The sequence below is a fragment of the Erythrolamprus reginae genome, chromosome 3, assembly GCF_031021105.1.
Source record: "Erythrolamprus reginae isolate rEryReg1 chromosome 3, rEryReg1.hap1, whole genome shotgun sequence".
NCBI classification, from domain to species: domain Eukaryota; kingdom Metazoa; phylum Chordata; class Lepidosauria; order Squamata; family Dipsadidae; genus Erythrolamprus; species Erythrolamprus reginae.
The window spans coordinates 8248572-8263297 of record NC_091952.1 but is presented as its reverse complement, the minus strand read 5'-3'; the positions used below and the strand labels follow the sequence as shown (position 1 = coordinate 8263297).

At 41.8% G+C, this 14726-nt stretch overlaps 1 protein-coding gene across 1 annotated transcript in view; it reads right to left on the bottom strand.

The window, feature by feature from the left end:
* MYT1 (myelin transcription factor 1) overlaps nt 1-14726 on the bottom strand; it is a 128615-nt gene that overhangs the window by 63560 nt on the left and 50329 nt on the right. Inside the window, 3 exon segments of the mRNA XM_070744282.1 lie at nt 2906-3019; nt 6898-6988; nt 13903-14037. Of these exon segments, the coding sequence (XP_070600383.1) occupies nt 2906-3019; nt 6898-6988; nt 13903-14037 (340 nt within the window).

Sequence of the window (14726 nt, the reverse complement as noted above, 5' to 3'; positions counted from 1 at the left end):
AAGACAATGTAAAAACAAATCTAATAATTTAAAAAACACTAAAAAACCCATTATTAAAAGCAAACACACACACAAACATACCATGTATAAACTGTATAGGCCCGGGGGAGATGTCTCAGTTCCCCCATGCCTGACGGCAGATATGCGTCTTAAGAAGTTTACGAAAGGCAAGGAGGGTGGGGGCAGTTCTAATCTCCGGGGGGAGCTGGTTCCAGAGGGTCAGGGCTGCCACAGAGAAGGCTCTTCCCCTGGGACCTGCCAAACGACATTATTTAGTCGACGGGACCCAGAGAAGGCCAACTCTGTGGGACCTAACCGGTCGCTGGGATTCGTGCGGCAGAAGGCGGTCCCGGAGATATTCTGGTCCGATGCCATGAAGGGCTTTATAGATCATAACCAACACTTTGAATTGTGACCGGAAATTGATCGGCAACCAATGCAGACTGCACTCTGGAGGCTTCAGAGAAGGTTCCCTGAAGCGTCCAGAGGGTGAAACGGCCTTCCTCAACAGTGAAAATCAACTAGACATAAGGCAATGCCTCCTGTGCCCTCCGATAAGCTCCGCATGCCACCTGTGGCATGCATGCCATAGGTTCGCCATCACAGGACTAGCACTATCGGTACCTAGTTCCCTTCATTGTTAATCATATGGTTTAGCCTGAGGTGCAGAGGTCTCAATCAATAGCACTATGGTTCTAAGTAAAAGGATTTCTGCAATTAAAACCTTGTACTTCCCTCCCAATCTAACCCTGCAGCAGCTACAATAGGTGGTACACGAATGCCGTCTCTAATCAGCTCATCATTTGAAGTGCAGAGAGCAAGTTTATTATCCCATCGGATAATTAATTAGCGCCCAGGTCCATTCCACCCAGCTGTGAAACCGAGAGGCACGGAGAAATGTTAACACACCACACAAAACGAAAAACGGGGCGGGGGGATTTCTGTCCTTTCCATCTTCATAATGTCAACATAATCAATGTGATTTTGGAGCCATCTGCACTGCTGTGTACACAGTAAGACGTGGCTTGGGATTCTGTTAAAAACCCTTTTCATCCGTCAACTTAGAATTAATAGATGCTACAGAAGACATTCCTGCTCCAGCATGCCCTGATTGGGAATATTACTTTTTTTGCAATCATTCAAAGAAAATATTATTATTATTATTATTATTATTATTATTATTATTATTATTATTATTATGTCAATACAACACAGCAAACGAGATCACTATGCTGGATTTCGTATTTCATCACCAGTCGGGCGCTTCCCAAGCACCTAGGACTGCGTGATGTAGCGGAGAATTATGTTTGCTGATCCCAGTAAAGCGGCCTTTTGCAATTGACAGATGGAGATTTTGTCATTTCCAATGGTTTTCAAATGTCCGCTGAGATCCTTTGGCACTGCGCCCAGCGTGCCAAGTGCTACTGGGACCACTTTCACGGGCTTATGCCAGAGTCGTTGCAGCTCGATTTTTAGATCTTCGTATTTCACTAATTTCTCTAGCTGCTTCTCCTCAATTCTGCTGTCCCCCGGGATTGCGATGTCGATGATCCATACTTTCTTTTTCTCCACGATCACAATGTCTGGTGTGTTATGCTTCAGAATTCGGTCAGTCTGAAGTCGGAAGTCCCACAGTAGTTTTGCTTGCTCATTTTCGACCACTTTTTCGGGCTTATGATCCCACCAGTTCTTTGCCACTGGGAAATGGTAGTTCCGGCACACGTTCCAGTGGATCATCTGTGCCACAGCATCATGTCTATGCTTGTAGTCAGTCTGTGCAATCTTTTTGCAGCAGCTGAGTATGTGATTGATTGTTTCATCTGTTTCTTTACAGAGTTTGCACTTTGGATCGTCTGTTGATTTTTCAATTCTGGCTTTGACAGCATTTGTTCTAATGGCCTGTTCTTGTGCCGCCAGTATTCGTCCTTCTGTCTCCTTTTTGAGTGTTCCACTTGTAAGCCATGACCAGGTCTTTTCCTTATCCATTATTATTATTATTATTATTATTATTATTATTATTATTATTATTATTATTATTAGTACATTTGTCGAAGAGCGGCTGATAAATTTAATTAAATAAATTAAATAAATTAAATAACAACAACAACAACAACAACAACAGAGTTGGAAGGGACCTTGGAGATCTTCTAGTCTAACCACCTGTTTAGGCAGGAAACCCTACACTACTTCAGACAGATGGGTATCCAACATCTTTTTAAAAATTTCCAGTGTTGGAGCACTCACAACTTCTGGAGGCAAGCTGTTCCACTGATAAATTGTTCTGTTAGGAAATTTCTCCTAAGTTCTAAGTTGCTTCTCTCCTTGTTTAGTTTCCACCCATTGCTTCTTGCTTTCAGGTGCTTTGGAGAATAGCTTGACTCTCTCTTCTTTATGGCAGCCCCTGAGATATTGGAACACTGCTATCACATCTCCCCTAGTCCTTCTTTTCATTAAACTAGCCATGCCCAGTTCCTGCAACCATTCTTCATATGTTTTTGCCTCTAGTGCCCTAATCATCTTTTTTGCTCTTCTCTGCACTCTTTCTACAATCTCTACATCCTTTTTACAACATGGTGACCAAAACTGAATGCTGTATTCCAAGTGTGGCCTTACCAAGACATTATAAAGTAGTATCAACATTTCACGTGATCTTGATTCTATCTAATATTTGATAGTCACAGATGGATTAGGGGGAAGGAAAGTTCCTGCCATTTCCCTAAAGCAGGTGTGACCAACCTTGGCCATTTTAAGACGTGTGGACTTCAACTCCCAGAATTCCCCAGCCAGCTGTGCACAGAATTCTGGGAGTTGAAGTCCACAGGTCTTAAAGTGGCCAAGATTAGACAGACATGCCCTAAGCTGTAACTGGGTTTTTTGAGAGCAGGAGAAACAGAGGCTGGATTACCTGAGGATCCGATCTGAATTTGAGAGATTTTTCGAAGGGTCACTGGATGGAGGCTGTTGCTTCTCGTGAGTTTTGGCTAATTTTTCAGCAGCTGCAATGGGACAGCCAGATAAGCTATTGGAAGAAAGCAAGGAAGAAGCGGGGAGGGGGGGGGGGGAGAACAAGGAAGAGGAGTGCAGGGATTAAATGAAATAAATACAATACAATAGAATTGTTATAAGAAGGTGTGCAAGTGCCCTGGAGATTTCAAAATATTTCAGAAAGAAAAGAGGGTCACACAAGGATGTCAACAATATTGTAAATCAGTGGTTCTTGAATCTGGGGTTGGGGCCCCCTTTAGGAGTTGAATGACTGTTTCACAGGGGTCACCGAAAATCATGAGAAAAGACAAATTTCCCAAGGTGTTAGGAACTAAAGCTTCTATTCTGGCTCCTCGGAATATACCAATCAGGCATTTACAGTGGGGGCATCCCTCTGACCTTCCTGCCAATCAGCTTAAAGCTCTATTGGGAGAATTGGCGCTAGACTTATGGTTGGTGGTCACCACAACATGAGGAACTGTCCTTTATCTCATATATTATATATATTTTCTTCCTTTCATACATCTTCTCCTCTATTTTTACATATTATCTTTATATATATATTACTTCATGTCTATTCTCTTCCATATGTATTGTGTATTGGACAAATGAATAAATAAAATAAAAAAAAAATAAAAATACTAAGGGGTTGCGGCATTAGAAAGGTTGAGAACCACTGTTGTAAATCCTTCAAGGTACATTGGGGAAAAACAATTCTGGTTAAGAATAAAACCAGTGTTGAATGTTTGAAATATTGGACATCGAAATTAAGACAGAAAATTTAGTCAGCGCAAATAAAGGACAACTTTGTTTTTATTTTTATTTTTTTTTACAATTTCTCAGATACTTTCTTAGTGGTGACATAATTCCTGCTTCTATAATGCAGTATAGGTGGTCCTCAATGTATTGACAGTTCATTTAGTGTCTGTTCGATACAACACCATTGAAAAAAATGACAATTTTTCACATGTACGACTCCTGTGGTCAAAATTTAATGCTTATATTTATGACGGTTGCAGTGTCCCTGAATCATAGAATCCTCTTTTGCAGCCTGACAAGCAAAGTCCATGGAGACAGAATCCAGATTCACTTAAGAACTGTGTGGCTAATTTAACAGCTTCGGTGATTTATTTAAAAGCTGTAGCAAGAAAGCTGGTAAAAATGGGATAAAATTCAATTAATAAATATCTCGCTACAGACATTTGGGGCTAAATTGTGAACATAAGTTAAGGCGGGGGTGAGTTCCTCCCAGTTTGCACTGGTCCTCTAGAACCAGTGGTAAATGGGTGGTGATATCATGGAGCCGATTAATTTTTTTTAATTTTTTTTTATTTATTTGGACTTTTTTTTAAAAAAAAAATGCTGGTTTTTGCTTCTGCACATGTTCAGGAACAGAGTTTTTGGCACTGCAAATGTTCTGCCGTTTTGTTTTCAGCTTTTTAAGGGTTTTTGTTCTTTTTGCTTGTTTCTGCTTCTGCGCATGCCAGGCAGGGATTCCTTGTTGCCACCGCTACCGGTGCAGTTGTGCCTGCAGTTCGGAGTGACCAGTGGGCGGGTGCGCATGCCTGCGCTGAATTTAGCTTCTGCAAAAGCCCAGGAAGCCAAATCTTGCACAAGAACATGCATGCGCACAAAATTTGTCCCGTTTTCGGCAGGTTTTTTGCTGCGCGGAAACAAAAAAATGCCGGAAATCGGCAAAATCTCATCTGCGAGGACTTCAACTCCCAGAATTCTCCAGCCAGATCTCATGCGGATGCAGGCACCTGCCCGCTGGTCATCCAGAGCTGCATGCACAGCTCCATTTTCGCTACCAGTGTGATGGTGTCATGTATACCGGTAGGAACCCAATACTGTCGCAAGCGCAGAAGCCAAATTTTCAACACTGCACGCTCAGCAACAGGTGCGGGAAGAAGCGAGGTAAGTTAGAACCCACCCTTGAATCAAGGATTATCTGTACTATACTATCTATCTATCTATCTATCTATCTATCTATCTATCTATCTATCTATCTATCTATCTATCTATCTATCTATCTATCTGTTCAACTTATATCTCCTATACCTTTCTTCTATTCCTATATCTCTTCTTCTATTCTTTCTTAGATATATTTTACTATGAGTATCTCCTCTATAACCTTCATCGTGTATTTTATGTTGTGGTTGGCTCTGGCCCAGCTCCTGCCCCAAGGAATGTGGAGGTGGTTGTGGGGGAAACATCCACATGCCCCAGGCCTGTTTTGCTCCCGATAGCATCTCCAGACGAAGGCTCCTCTGACGAAGGAAGCGTGAATGACAGGGAAGAGGGGAGTTTGGCAGACAGCCCAGGAGGAGATCAGTCATCCTTATCATCCCTGGATGCTGAACAAGAACTTATGACAGACCCACGCATGCGTAGAGTGATGCATAGGAGACAACAACTGAAGGATTATTACAGGAGATAAGTGAGGCCACCTGTGGTTGGGTGGGGCTGCTGTAATTAGTGCTACAAATAAAAAGAACAGCGTGCTGGTTTAGCCTTCATAGTTTTGTCAAGATCGTGGTTTTGCTGTTTCCCTGTTCAAGATTGTGTGTGGACTTTCTGGACTTTGGAATTGGACTCAATTTCCCAGTTACAGGGTGAGAAATTGGATTGCATTTAACCTGTGCCTTGTGTGTACCAGAAAATCCCTTTGACATTTAAAAAGGGAGTTTTTTCTGCTTTTCTGTTGATAAAGACTTTTGGTTTTCCTTCTATCGTGTGGTGTGTGTCTTTTTGGACAAATTACCCTGTAATTACAGGCAGTTGGGACACGCCGGCAGAACAATTTTACTATGTGTATATACTGTATATATGTATATATACCCACTAAAACCCTCATTGTGTATTGGACAAAATAAATAAATAAAATAAAATAAATAAAATAAACTTCTATGCTGCTCAATCCTGAAGGACTCAGGACGGCTTACAACAACAATAAAAAATACAATATAAATAGATACAGCACAATAAAAAAGAAGTCAAACATTATCTAAAATTAAAACATTATCTAAAACTATACTACACTTACTTTACTATACGATATTACCTGTACCATAGGAATACTGAATAGTCCTTGACTTACAACTGTTCATTTAGTGACCATTGGAAGTTGCAACAGCACACACAAAAAATGTGCCTTGTACTTATGACCATAGCAGTCTCCCCATGGTCACAAAATTCATATTTACAATGGTGCATGCGTCACCACAGCTATCTAATTCCTTCTTTGTTTTGACCCTACAGAAGTGCAAGAATGTCAAACTTTTATTTATCAGACCTTCCTAAAAGTTATCTTTCGTCTCTTTTCCAGAGACATGGGTGATCCTCAACTTACAACAGTTCACTTCATGACCGTTCAAAGTTCCAACGGCCTTGAAAAAAAGTGAATTATGACCAGTTTTCACACTTAGTACCAATGCAACATCCCTGATCAAAATTCAGACAGTTGGCAATTGACTAATATGGGGTTGCAGATCCCGGTTGGCATCACGGGATCACCTTTTGCAACCTTCTGACAAGCAAGAGTCCACGGGGAAGCCAGATTCGCTTAACAACCGTGTTACTAATCGAACAAGTGCCGCGATTCAGCTAACCACTGTGACAAAGATAGGTCCTAAAGTGGGGCGAACTCACTTAACAAATGTTTTATTTAGCGACAGAGGTTTTGGGCTCAATGGGGATTATAAATCAAGGACCACCTGTCATTTTGTGTGGGTGTATGCAAATTAATACAAAATATTTCTGAGGCCACCCTCAGGTTCAAGTCCTTTTCTGAATTTTCCATTCCTTTTTGGTGTCGATTGGTGTCTCAATCAGCTAATCACATTTGTTAAACATATAGCTTGCCTGATCCATTGTTTTGAATATCTCGGATACAGCAGAAAAATCACATACCTTCGGTGAGTATTGCGGTTGCTATTTACATGGCCCTGTCCGGTGCATCCAGGTGTTGGGCATTTTAATACATTCTCGTGCATGGCCAGGACTTGAGAATGAAGAAGAAAACGATGGAAAAAGGTGAGTATTATTTATTTATTTATTTATTTATTAGATTTGCATGCCGCCCCTCTCCGTAGACTCAGGGCGGCTCACAACATATAATAAAAGAATTCACAACAAATCTAATAAATTAAAAAAATTAAAAAAACCCATTATTAAACCAGACATACACACAGACATACCATACATAAATTGTATAGGCCCAGGGGAGGGGGGAATGCCTCAATTCCCCCATGCCTGATGGCAGAGGTGAGTTTTAAGGAGTTTACGGAAGGCAAGGAGGGTAGGGGCAGTTCTAATCTCCGGGGGGGGGGAGCTGGTTCCAGAGAGTCGGGCCCCCCACAAAGAAGGCTCTTCCCCTGGGACCTGCCAGATGACATTGTTTAGTCGACGGGACCCGGAGAAGGCCAACTCTGTGGGACCTAATCGGTCGCTGGGATTCGTGCGGCAGAAGGCGGTCCTGGAGATATTCTGGTCCGATGCCATGAAGGGTATCATAGTAATAGTAAAAGAAGTAACAGAATAACAAAATCGGAAGGGACTTTGGAGGTCTTCTAGTCCAACCCCATGCTCAAGCATACTAGGGGTGTCAAACTGAAGACTCAGGGGCTGGATCCAGTCTGTTGGGTACTTAGATCTGGTCTGTGGGGCCTCCCTGGAAACAGTGAAGAACCCCTTGTTTTCACGCATGCGCAGAGGGACAATTTTACCTCGCCACGTGCCCCGAGATCCAATACAACCCTGATGCGGTCCTCAATGAAATCATGTTTGACCAACCCTGTCCCATGTACCATTTCAAATGGTTTGGATAAATGGTTCTCCGATCTCTTCTTAAAAATCTCCAGTGATGGAGAACTCACCATTTCTGGAAGCAGGAGACCCATGGCCAAAACCCCACCCGAGAGAAAGGAATATTGGTTATTTATTTCCTCACAGGTGAATGAAAAACAAAAATAAGTGTGCTGTTTTTTTCCCTTTAATTTCAAGGTTAACTTCACAAATGGCAGCGAGGTTAAAAATGATGGTTTTAAAGAATCAGAGGTTTGAGATATGGACAGCTAATCCCTTGAACCAGTCCACTGGAACTCCGGCACTGGGTTATAAGCATCTTTTGTGGAGTCCAACCCTAACTTCAAACTGTCGCTAAGTGACTGCATAATTTAAGGACTAATAATAATAATAATTATTATAATTTATTAGATTTGTATGCCGCCCTTCTCTGAAGACTCGGGGCGGCTCACAACATAATACACAATGTACAAATCCAATATTAAAAACAGAATAAAACCCTTATCATAAAAAATTAATCACACAATCCAAGCAAACCATACATAAATCGTAGTAACTAAGGGGCATGTCAACTTCCCCATGCCTACATACCTATATAGCTAACTACCTAAGCTGCAACTCCTAGATTGACTTTCCAATTGGTTTCTTATTGAATCAAAGCAATGTATTTCCAAAAGCACCTCAAAGCCAGGCAAGAAATAATGTATGGAAACTTTAAAAGAAGGGATTTAACCTAGTCATGACAGCAAGAACAATCAACCCATGGAACAGAAATTACCTTCAGAAGTTGGGGGAGATTCATCAATGGAGGCTTTTAAGAATTGACTGGCAGGGATTGGATTAGATGATCTACAAGATCCCTTCCAACTCTGTTATTCTATTCTTATTTATAAACAATAAATAGATCATAGATAGATAGATAGATAGATAGATAGATAGATAGATAGATAGACCGACCGTAGCTAGAATGAATGGTTGATGGAAGGATGGATGGATGGATGGATAGATGATAGATAGATAGATAGATAGATAGGACAGACCGACTAGACAGACAGACAGACCATAGCTAGAATGAATGGTTGTTGGAAGGATTGATGGATAGATAGGAAAGTATAGACAGGCAGGCAGGCACACAGACAGATGATGGATAGATAGGACAGATCAACCAGACAGACAGACAGACTGTAACTAGAATGAATGGTTGATGGAAGAATGGATGGATAGATGATAGATAGATAGTGAGATAGATAGATAGATAGATAGATAGAACAGACCGACCAGATCGACCGACCGACCGTAGCTAGAATGAATGGTTGATGGAAGGATGGATGGAAGGATGGATGGATGGATGGATGGATGGATGGATAGATGATAGATAGATAGATAGATAGATAGATAGGACAAACCGACTAGACAGACAGACAGACCGACCATAGCTAGAATGAATGGTTGTTGGAAGGATTGATGGATAGATAGGAAAGTATAGACAGGCAGGCAGGCACACAGACAGATGATAGTTAGATAGGACAGACCAACCAGACAGACAGACAGACTGTAACTAGAATGAATGGTTGATGGAAGAATGGATGGATAGATGATAGATAGATAGATAGATAGATAGATAGATAGATAGATAGGACAGACCGACCAGATCGACCGACCGACCATAGCTAGAATGAATGGTTGATGGAAGGATGGAAGGATGGAAGGATGGAAGGATGGAAGGATGGAAGGATGGAAGGATGGAAGGATGGAAGGATGGATAGATAGATATAGATAATGGATAGATGCAGGGGTAAAATCCAGCAGGTTCTGACAGGTTCTGGAGAACTGAGTAGTTTGGAGAACCTCTGACTGCCCCCAGAGTCGGGCGGGAATGTAGATTTTACAATATCCTTCCCCTGCCACACCCACCAAGCCCCATCAAGCCACAGCCACAGAACCAGAGAGAGAGAGAGGATGAGATGATAGACAGACGCACTGTAGATAGACAGGCAAACAGGTCATCCAATTCTCTTCCTGCAATGAAGCCAGATCGATTCTCTGGTTCAAGGGACTGGCTTTCTACATATTTATCTCAAATCGCGGATGCTTTAATACAAGCATACATATTTTAATCTCACTGCCTTTTGTGAAGATAACCTTGAAAGTAAAAAAAAAAAGTCATTTCAAAAGAACAGCGCTTGCACTTATTTTTATTTTTCATTTACCCACGAGGAAACAAACAACCAAAGTTCCTCCATCCCCCCTCTCTCTTTTCTGCATGGATTTTCAGCCTTTGAAATGAACTGATAAGACAGATTTTTTTATATTATTTTTTTTCATAAGCTCACACCTTCTTTCTTGGGAGAGAAGTATAAAAGAAATTATTTTAGACTCAGAAATAGCAAATATTTCCCCTTTGGGGGGAAAGAAATCAAATGAATCTCTTCCACACCACATTGTCTTATTAAAATTTAAAACCTCCCAGCGCTGGCCTATTCAACTTCCTCTCCAAATAGGTTTGAGATGAAGAAAAATATCACTTTTTTATTTCTTCCTCTTGTGTTGCATTTTATAGGCGTCAATACAGATGAAGTTGCTGATTTATCCCAAGGCAAGAGGCTATTGGGATTTGGGCGGCTGTAATAAATGTAAATAATAAATAAAATATATAAATTAGGATACTCCAGACATTTTTGCAAGAAGATTCTTCATCCAGGGGCATTGATCAGCCTCAGCTATCCTCTATCCATCCTTTTATGAGGAAAATCCACATTTTTTTTCTCTAAAAGTGGGCCCAGATTCCTACTCAAAGGTAGGCCTAGATTGTACTCAAAGGTAGGCCTAGATTCTATTCAAAAGTAGGCCAAGATTCTACTCAAAAATAGGCCTAGATTCCACTCAAAAGTAGGCCTAAATTCTACTCAAAGGTAGGCCTAGATTCTATTCAAAAGTAGGCCAAGGTTCTACTCAAAAGTAGACCGAGATTCTATTCAAAAGTAGGCCTAGATTCTACTCAAAAGTAAGCTGAGATTCTACTCAAATGTAGGTCTAGATTCCACTCAAAATTAGGCCTAGATTCTACTCAAAGTTAGGCCTCGATTCTACTCAAATGTCGGCCTTGATTCCACTCAAAAGTAGGCCTAGATTCCACTCAAATGTAGGCCTAGATTCTACTCAAAATTAGTCCTAGATTCCACTCAAAGGTAGGCCTAAATTCTACTCAAAGGTAGGCCTAGATTCTACTCAAAATTAGTCCTAGATTCTACTCAAAGGTAGGCCTAAATTCTACTCAAAGGTAGGCCTAGATTCTATTCAAAAGTAGGCCGAGATTCTATTCAAAAGTAGGCCGAGATTCTACTCAAAAGTAGACCGAGATTCTATTCAAAAGTAGGCCTAGATTCTACTCAAAGTTAGGCCTCGATTCTACTCAAATGTCGGCCTTGATTCCACTCAAAAGTAGGCCTAGATTCCACTCAAACGTAGGCCTAGATTCTACTCAAAATTAGTCCTAGATTCCACTCAAAGGTAGGCCTAAATTCCACTCAAAGGTAGGCCTAAATTCTACTCAAAGGTAGGCCTAGATTCTACTCAAAATTAGTCCTAGATTCTACTCAAAGGTAGGCCTAAATTCTACTCAAAGGTAGGCCTAGATTCTATTCAAAAGTAGGCCGAGATTCTATTCAAAAGTAGGCCGAGATTCTACTCAAAAGTAGACCGAGATTCTATTCAAAAGTAGGCCTAGATTCTACTCAAAAGTAAGCCGAGGTTCTACTCAAAAGTAGGCCTAGATTCTACTCAAAAGTAGACCGAGATTCTATTCAAAAGTAGGCCTAGATTCTACTCAAACTTGGTAACTGTAAGACTTGTGGACTTCAACTCGCAGAATTTTCCAGCCAGCAGAGCTGGCTGGAGAATTCTAGAAGTTGAAGTCCACAAGTCTTAAAGTTGTCAAATTTGGGGACCTCTGCCTGGCTTGCATTCACATTCTATCCCTCTAGCACAGGTAGTCCTCAATTTATAACCGTTCATTTAGTCACCATTCAAAGTTACATCCAAAGTTGACACTGAAAAAACCTGGCTTATTGCTATTTTTCACACTTACGACCTTTGAAGCATCCCCACCTGATCAACGTTCAGCCGCTTGGCCACTAGGTGACTCCTATTTATGCCGGTTGCACTGTCCCAGAATCACGTGATCCCCTTTTTGTGACTTTCTTAATCAAGCAAAGGCAAGGAGGAAACCAGATTCACTTAACAACCGAGTTACCAACTTAAGAACTGCGGTGAAACTCACTTAAGGACATAAAATGGGGCAAAATTCATTGTCTCGCTTAGCAAGAGAGATTTTGTGCTCAGATGTGATCGTAAGTCATGGAGGTGGGTTTCATATACAGGGTGTCCCCCCAAAATGTATACACATTTTAAATAATTATAAACTTGGTGTTTATTATAATTTTATTATTTTAAAAATGTAAAAATATTTACAAATATCATTTTATTGCACAGGAGCCGAACCTTGTGCTGGCATGCGAGCACACAACGGATGTATATGCGTGCACACCAGTCACCAGTAACGCACTGATAGCACCGGCGACGGGGAGCCCTTCACTGCTTATAAACCTTGTAGCATCACCATGGTCAAACAACCAGAATTGAGGAGCTTCTCAAATCGGCATGCACAAGTGGTCACTAGTGACCGTTCAAAGTTATGACCTCTTTGGAAAAAAGTGACTCAGGGCTATTTTTCACACTTAATGACCATTGTAGCATTGATTTACATTCAGAGGCTCGACAATGGGTTCATATTTATGACGGTTACAGTGATTCCGGGTTCACGTGATCTTCATTTGTGACCTTCTAACAAGCAAAGCCAAGGGGGGGGGGAGGGGGAGAATCCAGATTCATTTAACAACCCCATGACCAACTGAAATACTGCAGTGATTCACTTAACAACGGTGGCAAGAGAAGTTATAAAATGGAGCCAAACTCACTTTAACACATTTCTCACTGAGCAACAGAACGTCTAGGCTCAATTGTGGTCGTAAGTCGAGGACTACCTGTACTTATAACTTTTTCCGTGTCCAGGGTCATGTGATCTCCTTTTTTGTGGCCTTCCCAACCGGCTTCCAAGAAGCCGAGTCACTAGGGGAAGCAGATCCATCTAAGGACCTTGTGATTCACTTCAGAAGTGCAGTGATTCGCTTAACAACCGTGGCAAAATAATCAACAACTCTTGGCCAGTAGATAGCATTTAGATAGCAATAGCCTTTGGACTTATATACCACTTCATAGTGCTTTTGCAGCCCTCTCTAAGCGGTTTATAGAATCAGCACATTACCCCCAACAATCTGGGTCCTCTTTTTACCCATCTCGGAAGGATGGAAGGCTGAGTCAACCTTGAGCCAGTGGAGAGATTTGAACTGCTTAACTACAGCTAGCAGTGAGCTGAAGGAGCCTGCAGTGATGCACTCTAACCACTGCGCCACCCTGGCTAGATGAATGGTTAACGGCTGTTTTTTTTAAATTATTATTATTATTATTATTATTATTATTATTATTATTATTATTATTTATTTATTTATTAGATTTGTATGCCGCCCCTCTCCGTAGATTCAGGGCGCCTTACAGCAATGATAAAAACAATATATAATGACAAATCTAATAGTTAGAATCTAAAATAACAAGAATACTGTATATTTAAAAAGTCTAAAAAACAAGAAACCCCAATATATGAAAACATACATACAGCCATATCATACACAAAAAACTATATAGGCAGGGGGAGATGTTTCAGTTCCCCCATGCTTGATGATAGAGGTGGGTTTTAAGGAGTTTATGAAAGGCAAGGAGGGTGGGGGCAGTTCTAATCTCTGGAGGGAGCTGATTCCAGAGGGTCGGAGCCACCACAGAGAAGGCTCTTCCCCTGGGTCCCACCAAACGACATTGTTTAGTTGACGGGACCCGGAGGAGACCAACTCTGTGGGACCTAATCGGTCGCTGGGATTCGTGCGGCAGAAGGCGGTCTCGTAGATACCCTGGTCCGGTGCCATGAAGGGCTTTATAGGTGATGACCAACACTTCCACGAATGGTTACAGCAACAGGGTAAAGGTTTAAGGTGCACTTACTCTCCGGAGGAATCCTGTCTTTGTGCGGGCAACCAGACAAGCTGCGATGGTGAGGGTAGAGCCCTGTGACGTGACCGGTGCCGTCACAGCCTGGAGTGGGACACTTGATTTCACGCTTCTCGGGCCTTGAAGAATCTAGAAAATGAATGAAGAGGGTGCATAAGGGACCGGATGTTAAGTTTTAGATGGGTAGGGGTGCTCCAAGAAACTGGTCCAGTCATCTACAATCATTTTTTCCTGAAAGAAAAAGGAGAGAGGTGGGGGGGAGGGATAGAGAAAGAGAAAGAGAGGAGGGAGGGAGAAAGATTGAGAGAGAGAGAGAGAGAGGGAGGGAGGGAGAAAGATTGAGAAAGAGAGAGAGAGGGAGGGAAAGAGATGGAGGGAGGAGGAAGGGAGAGGGAGAGAGAGAGATAAAGAGATAGAGGGAGGAGGGAAGGAGGGAGAAAGATTGAGAAAGAGAGAGAGAGAAAGGAAAATAGATGGAGGGAGGAGGAAGGGAGAGAAGGAGAGAGAGAGAGAGAGAAAGAGATGGAGGGAGGAGGGAGGGAGAAAGACTGAGAAAGAGAGAGAAAGGGAAATAGATGAAGGGAGGAGGGAGGGAGAGAGAGAGAGAGAGAAAGAAAGAAAGAGTGAAGGGAGGAGGGAAAGAGGGAGGGAGAAAGATTGAGAAAGAGAGAGAAAGGAAAATGGAGGGAGGAGGGAGGGGGAGAGAGAGAGAGAAAAGGAAAGAAAAAGAATGGAGGGAGGAGGGAGGGAGGGAGAGAGAGAAAAGGAAAGAAAGAGTAGAGCGAGGAGGGAGGGACAAAGATAGAGACAGAGAGAGA